Source organism: Vigna umbellata, chromosome 9 (assembly GCF_029865625.1).
Source record: "Vigna umbellata cultivar VRB3 chromosome 9, Vumbellata_1.0, whole genome shotgun sequence".
NCBI classification, from domain to species: Eukaryota; Viridiplantae; Streptophyta; class Magnoliopsida; order Fabales; family Fabaceae; genus Vigna; species Vigna umbellata.
In genome coordinates, this window is record NC_142173.1 from 46,995,822 (window position 1) to 47,003,942 (window position 8,121).

At 35.1% G+C, this 8,121-nt stretch overlaps 1 protein-coding gene across 3 annotated transcripts; it reads right to left on the reverse strand.

Annotated features, from left to right (window-relative positions):
* Nucleotides 1-1,708: 1,708 nt before the first annotated feature.
* On the reverse strand, nt 1,709-5,621 carry LOC124844873 (DTW domain-containing protein). Of its 3 annotated transcripts, none has more exons than XM_047321888.2 (8): nt 5,258-5,621; nt 5,044-5,184; nt 4,604-4,696; nt 4,384-4,510; nt 3,877-3,986; nt 3,224-3,304; nt 2,410-2,492; nt 1,709-2,326 (listed from the first exon to the last, which is right to left on the reverse strand). In XM_047321888.2, exons 1-8 carry the CDS (start codon nt 5,591-5,593, stop codon nt 2,110-2,112), a joined length of 1,188 nt encoding a protein of 395 aa, XP_047177844.1. In that variant the 5' UTR covers nt 5,594-5,621; the 3' UTR covers nt 1,709-2,109. The 3 variants fall into 3 exon arrangements, with proteins under 3 accessions (XP_047177844.1, XP_047177845.1, XP_087954171.1); XM_047321889.2 differs by having other exon boundaries at nt 1,709-2,331; XM_088098045.1 differs by lacking the exons at nt 1,709-2,326; nt 2,410-2,492 and adding an exon at nt 2,499-2,691.
* Between the last annotated feature and the right edge of the window lie 2,500 nt (nt 5,622-8,121).

The window sequence follows — 8,121 nt, forward strand, 5'->3', positions numbered from 1 at the left end:
TCAATTTCATACATTTCCATAAGAAAAAATACAGCATCCAATATAAATATGTGGTTCAAATTAAATTAGGCACCACATTAAATGCTCCAAAATTAATTTATCAAAGCCAAACCCATTAATTTTCTGAAAAAACAAACAATACTGTCCACTTTGACTTTCCCAATTTTGAATATTTACCACTTTGAAAATGAAAGTTCCTTTAGTTCCATTGATATCATCTTATCAACATTCTTAATTTTAGTGCAATAAAAATGTATTTTAATTACTATTTTTCTCATTTTCTTATTTCTCATATTTTTTACTAACTATACACACTAAAACAAGACTAAGATTGAAAATTAACGTTTTCGTTGACTTTTATAACAAAATAGTCTTTGCAATCAAAAATAATTATGAATAATAAATCACTTGTCTAGCTGCCATTGTACAATTATGTTGTGCAATAAAGACCCTTTTCTTTCGTACTGTTCTAAGTTTTTTCTTTTTTGAAAAAAGATTTATTTGTTTTAATGTTAAAATGTCAAACCTAAAGATTACAACTTTTTTTTTTAAAGACATAAATCATATATCGAATTACAAAACTATATTAGAAACAGTAAGTGACCCTTCAAGGATCAAATCATTAGTTTAGGAAATTTAGAAATCAATTATCAATATTAATATCTTAATGTCGGCAGGATAATCATTTCAGTGATATGTTGATACAATTTGGATGGTTCAACCTATGGACAACATCTCTCGGCCTTAAATTAGGTTTAAACGTACAAGTAAGTTTAAATTTTATTTAGTAAACTTCGTTTACAGTACACAATCTCTGACCGTCAGAACCGAAAAGTTTGAAAGTGGAAACCCCAATTTAACAGTGATAAACACGAAGCACTAACCATATCTGTACATCTCAATAATATGTTTTTCATTTGTTATTTTTTACAATTATTTCATCTTCTTTGGTCAATCGTTTGTTTATTTATTTATTTTCTAAGCTTAGTCGATGATCGAATGATTTGTACCTGCGACTTTTTGGTCCATCCCTATCGAATGGGAGGAAGTTTAATATTGTGTTTTGACAGTCAAGTTAATTGAAAGATGATAAACATCAAACCAAGATGAATATTTTACACAACAATGATTTTAGTGCAAACCCACATTTGGAATGTTGTGTGTGCATCAGCATCTTTTGGATCACAACTTCACATCATCAGCATCATCATTACCTTAAAAAGGTTCGTGTTAATCTGATACTGTTGTATATTTGTTAATTCAATAATCGTCTCTAGATTCCTGGTGCATTATTAGTGCTTTTAGCGTGGTACTAATATTTACCATTGCATAAAATATGTTTGAGTACACTTTTAGGTTTGTCAAACATTTAAAAAGTTGAGTTAAAACTTAAAATAAAAAACAAAAGTTTCATTTGTGTGTTCTAATGAGTGGCGTGAGAACAAGCAAATTGGTTAAGAGTCTCACAGCAAACAGAAAGTTTGAGTGGGTATACAGTACAGATTATATTATACTCATTCACCCATTCAACACTTCTTCTTGGACTCCCCTTTAATAATATAGGCATGCGTTGCTCCTAAGCTGTTCAAGATTCAAACCAAAGTATATTCTGATTCCTGTTTCATTACTTTGACTCCTTTCTTTCTTAAGAATAAGTTCGATTCTATGAATGTTTTACATTAGGTTTGATCAATGAAAGAAAACCAAATGAAGTAGCGAAGAGAATGATTAAGCTTTTTTTTTCTTTAAAATACAAAGAAAAATAAAAGTTGGGTGAAAGATAACACGTTATGATCTATTCCCCTACATCCTATCCAACAATAGTCTTACGGCAAATATAGATTCAAACCATGGACAACTAAATTTCTATCTTGTCACCCAAAAAAGGTACACTTCCATCCAAATGTTTTAAATGGAATCACTTCAGTGAGAAATTTAAGACTTGAAACCTTTCTCAGACGTTAATGTGAAGAAGTTGGAAATTCTTGACTACATAACTAAAAGCCAAAATTTCCCATTGAGCCTACATGTACAGGGTTTAGAGTTTTCTCATTTCCAAAAATTGCAACAGGCTTACTGTGTACGTTGTCAGAACAATCTTGGATGTCTCTATCGGATGTTGGTTTGCCTCATTTTTCTTGTTATGGACCTTCCCATGCGAACCCGTCTCTTTGTGAGGGCATCTAATAAGACTGATAAAGCATGCTCTATTGCTTCTGCCTGTTCGTCCAATTCAATGGACCTAAACTGTGGAAGAAGTTGGAGCTCTGAGAGCAAGCCAGCTGCAGCTGCCGCTGTGCATGTACGATCCCAAGATGGCTGTGGTCTGCCCTTCAAACGTAAGGGACGAACATATGTTACATTAAACACACCAAAGTTGTCTGATCTTAATTTCATTTTCTTACTCACCTAAGTTTATGCATAGCAGAAGCACCAGGATTTAGGGATATACATGGAAGATCCTCATCCCCCCAAACTAACTTTGCTTTATCCTGTTGGAAACAAAATTTCAAGCAAAGTTACAAACTAGCATAGAAAAATTGTAGATGTTGCTTCACCACAAATTTAATTCATTCCATGGACTTTTAAAACTTGTTTTTTATAATCCAATTGGGTCATCATAAAATACGAAAGCCTATTCTTCTTGATTGTTCCCATTGCTGTGCTGTTTGCCACATGTGCATTCTCATCCTAAGGGAAAAAGGAAAAATAAAACAAAGTATTACATAATCTATATCTCTGTCCTAATCAAATATAAAAAAGAAAAGGGCACCATAATATTGTTTCTCTAGAGGTGTTCTTTTCCTGACATGAGAAATTCTAATGCCACAATTGCTGTATTTTGCTCAGCAAAAGCGACAAGTATCTGATCACAAACGTGGTAGCTTGGGTCAGACTGTTTGATTAAGTTGAAATTTTCTGTTTCCTTCCACCTTCTGATACTTAATGTGGTATGGCTTGTAATGTTAAATACTTAATTTAATAACTTTACTTTCTTGGCACACGTCAAATGCGCCTAGTGTCATTAGGACATAGAGGATACCAGGCGCACTAACATGTATAAGGCTTACAAGTCTAAAAAGTTTGATTGTTCCATATAATGAGATTTTGTCCTGCCTTGGCACCCAACAATCATGGAGCAGATTAATTTTGGGCACTTCTACTAGAATCAAATTATGAAAATATACAACTTAAGAAAAGGAAGAAAGCCATCCAGAAGTACCTGAAGGCGCCTAAACATTGCTGCTGAATTGCTCCACGTCCCATCAATCAAAATAAAATGATGGATTGTTTCTACTTTCAACTGTTTCACACTCAAAAGAAAACTATTACATGATTGCACTGAACAGAAAACAGGGAAATCTATAATAAATGCTACAAGCAACATTGTGATATTTATTTTACATGTGGCATTGATTAGCATAAAATAAAAAAGATATTCTATTTAGAGTGAAAGGTCACTTGTAATTTATAAGTTGTCATTTCAGTGCCGATTATCCATTTAAATTGTGTAACTTAACCCACACCCTAGAGACATAATTCAGAGATCAAAACATCAAATCATGAATTGGTCAGGCTCTCAAATTCCAGAAAACTTAAATTTTAAGCCATTCTTGCAATGCATTTGGGCTCTACTAATCCAAAGTAGGAGGATATTCAACAAAAATACCTTTTTATTTCCATTAAAATTGGTTAACTGAACCAGTATCAAGAAATTTAAGATTACATACTCAAAAGAAGGAAAGCAATGAACCAGAATAAAAAAAGTGCATATTGCTCTATATTTGAATGCCTAACTCTTCAGTATAGACAAAGTCACTAGCATTATCTGGAATCAACAAGATATAACAATCATTATAATGCTTAAAATAAAACCTCTGAAGGTGCAATTCCATCACTTGTAACTGGTTCCTGATCAAACGCATTTTGAACTGACTTTAGAACTGCACTCTTGTTGGGATAAAGGCACCACACCTTACTTTTTCCTGAAATAAAGACAATCCACAGCCAAAGCAACTGAGTACAAAATGTGCAGCAGGTTCAAGTATTAAAAGACTTGGAGCATACACACCATTATAACAATGGTATTAACTTAAATCATGAACAAGTATCTAAATTGGTATCAGGCAAACCAGTTAAAAATTACTGCCATAAGAAGATGCTATTTGAAATTAAGAAATACAATCATTTGTCCTTGACCAAATCTGGTAGAATATTATATTTCCTTGATTACTTTTTAAGCAGTCATAGTCAGTGATATTAAACACTAAGAAAAAGATATACAGCAGAAATTGTAGAAACATAGATCATAGAGAATGAAGCAAGATATGACTATATCAATAAACAACTACATTCAGTGTCAATTTATATAAACTGAAAGACCTGCCACTTTTAAGGAATTCCACATGATTTCCTCGTGTTCAGGAATGCCAAAAAGGCACAAAGATGCTGCATCAACCCCAAACACCTGCCACAAAATCTTTCCAGTGTTGTTCTGTCTCAAGAAATCCTACATTTGATGGCCAAAATGTATATGCATCAAGAGAAACAGATAAAACCCCAAAATGAAGAACTTCCAAGTAATCACAAGTTACACCTAAACCTTGGGATGCATATACAGCCAAAATCTTATTCCCGGGTGGAGCGAGCAGGATGTGACTTCTGAACACATACAATCCTCCATGGGAAGCCAGCACTACAAAGTTTGAAAACCGAAGATTAAAAGCAAAAACATGTTCTCCATCACCCAACAAATGCATCTTCCTGAAACTTTAGTCATTTTAAGAAGAATAAATATCCACTTTAGTCACTAATTTTGTGGCACTATAATGGTAGTTCTTGATAAATTCCTTAAGTTAAGATCATGGTCATTTTCATCTCTGATATGTATAGCTCAGTATCATTTTTAGCCCTTCAATTATATTACTTACTATCGTTATAGTCCTCCGTATCGAGCTAATGACAGGGACTAATGTGAAAACAGATTTCAATTTCAAAACTGTGTTTGATATTTTTCTATATTCCATTTAAGAAAGAACAAACCTTCTGACAAAGGTAACCCCTGCTACCGAGAATGCGACAAGCTATCTGCCTGGCCGAATAAAATTGAAGCTTCTTCTCCGAATCAGCCAAAGCCTGATACGTGGCACGGTGTTTCTTATCTTCTTGTATTCTAAAATTCCCCTAAGCATCCGAAAATTCAATTAATAAAAACCGAAACTTGAGAGCACGTAAGCACGATGATGGAGGCCCTTACCTTTAACTTTCCGCCATTGCCGCCAAAACTCATGTGGGCATCCAAGTCATGTTCAAGCCCCTTCAAATCGTGGACAATTTGTGCCACCATGGTGGGGAGTGGGGAGGTGGTGCCCCAACCCTGCCATTCCTGCAAAGACACCACCACCCCTTCTTCTTGGGCCATATTTGTGTAAGAGAGTGATGAATGACGACGAAGGTGACTGTAATGGCGTGTGAGTAGGAAGCGAGTTTTGTTCCAGAACCACAAGGGGAATGGAACAGAACAATTGCATAGGAAGAGGGGCTTTGACGGAAGAAGCGTTGACACCAACTTCATGTGTAGGAATTGTTTCATCTGCACTATCCCAGGTAGCCCAAGAGTGTGGCCCATATGAAATCAGTAAAGTTTAATGCTTTCAATTCTTTCTTTCAAATAAATTAAAAAAATAACAAAATCCACATAGTGTTTTTTATAAATTAACTTATGTAAAAAAACTAATTTTAATTTGTAATGAAATTTTATCACAAACATATATATTTTTTAAATTATGAGTGTTTGACTTTGTAAGGACCTAGAAAATAGAGTATTATAGAGCATATAAGTGTATTAAAATAGTGAGACAAATTATTTTACTTTAAAATAATCTTATAATATAAATAGAATTTTATAAACACTTCTCATTATTCTAAGAACATTTCATCTCTCTAGAACTCTATTTCTCATAATTCTCTGACTTCTCTCTAAAATCTCTCACTGTTGAGTTATCTGTTTGACGATCAGGAAGTGCCTAGACGATCCTGGCGTTGAAAGCTTCGTTTGGACCGATCAATTTCTTGTTCTTCAGCTGGTAAGTTGTTTCCATTATTATCCGTACCTTTTTGGACTGTGAACATGCATCGTTTCTGCTTTGCATGTGGTTAATAGTTTCCTCCTTCATTTTCTAGTTAAATTCAAGCTCTAAGAGTTGTTTTCTATCATCAATTGGTGAGTAGTAGGTTTCTGTTAAGTTTTCTTGCATTGTATGGCATTGTCAGAGTATCTATGTGAGTTGGGCTGTTACTCTCTGAGGTAAGGGGAGCTAGAAACTTTATCTCAATTGGTTGTATGATATGTATGTATGATAAATTTTGAATTAATATGTTGTTTTGGGACACTGTTTGTATGCTGAGTAGATTGAATAATATGTACTGGAATGTTTAATGTATGAAACTATATTGTGATGTTTATGAATTGAGTTGGATGAATTTATCAGTGGTGATTTAACTGGTTGGAGGTATTTTATGTGAGAAACTTGTTATGGTAGGGTTTAGATAAAAAGTGAAGTGAATTGAGCTTGTTTAGTGTAATTTAGAAGAAGTGAGGTAGTGAATTTAAGCATTAGAGGTCAAGTGATGTTATGGTCCGTTGGGGCAGTTTAGATAAGTCATATGTGACTTGTTTGAGTTATCAAATTGGTCAAAATCAGGTTCAAAGTGGTAAATTGGAATTTGAGTCTCTAAGTTGAGGAAATTGAGGTTTTAGAGTAGGATTTGATGCATAAACACTTTAGATTGATGTTAGGAAGGTTTAGAATCACTTAGTCAAGTTTAATTAAGTTTGTACAACAATCTATGACTGTTAGAAGTTGAAAAAATTGAATAGAATTGGTAAGTTGTGGTTGAGTTGCATAATTCTACAGAATTTCGTTCTGCAGATTATGCAGACTCGCTGTGCGAATGGATTCGCATAGCGAGTCACCTTAGCGAGGTGCTCTCTGCCAAGGCATTCGCACAGCGAATAGGTGCGTTGTGCGAATGGATTGAGAGGGTTGCTCTCTGTTTGTTGATCCGCATAGCGAATCAAGTCGCTATGCTACTGGTTGGGGTCTGGAACTATTATTCTTTTTATTCGAACATCAAATGAGTTTCGCTCTACGAGTGCTTAAGGAGCATGAGCCACTGTCTGAGGTTCTCGCATAGCGAGCTGGGACGTTATGCGAGGGGGTCTAGGGTCTGATTCAAGTCATGGTTTATTCGCATAGCGAGTATAACCACTATGCGAATGGTTTAGAGGGTGTGGTCTCTATTTGAGGATTCGCACAACGAGCTAGGTCGTTGTGCGAGAAGCCTCTAGTTTCGCTATGCGAATGTGTGCGCTGTGCGAGGGTTTCAGTTTTAGTTCACTCTTCTTTTAATCTTAGATTGTTTTAAATGAAACATTGAGTGTTGTATGAAGTAAGTTGAAGTTGTATCATGTAATATCATTGGTTATTGATGTATGTTGTATTTCAAAGTGTAAGTTGGTGGTTTCAAAGTGTAAAGTTCAAAGTATGGTTAATGGACGTAATTCCATGATCCTCAAGGAGAGGAGACATGGTGGTGCCCTATGTTGTGATTCAAAGTGAAATCTCTAGTTGAGATTCAAGTAAGTTTAGAATGAATGCAGGAGCTTAGTCTTGGGGGTTATCCTGAAATTTCAATGGTCTTTCATTCTCAAGTAGAGAGGATTGATCCATGTCGTGAGGAGTAGCAGGAGGTCCTAGTCTTGGATGCTTCCAGTATGGCCCAAGGTGAGTGCTAACGGACTAACCTCGTGAGTGTGGTAGGGTGAAACCCATTGGCAATGACTTTGCAAAGCAGTAGAAGCCACCACGAGTGCACAACCCGCCATAGCTCGGCAATCATTCTAAGTTCGGACAGTCAAAGTCAGTGTGGTGTTATGTGTGAAGAGTTTATGTGAGGTGAATGAATAGTATGATTGTATGAAGTTAAATAAGTTGATGTATGATTAATCTTTGTTTAAACTAGTTTACCCTATTGTGTGCTTGTATTTTGTATGTTCTAATGTTCTTCTTCTGCAATGATCATCCTTTGGATGTGAGCAGCAGAAGAAGAGGTTTCTCT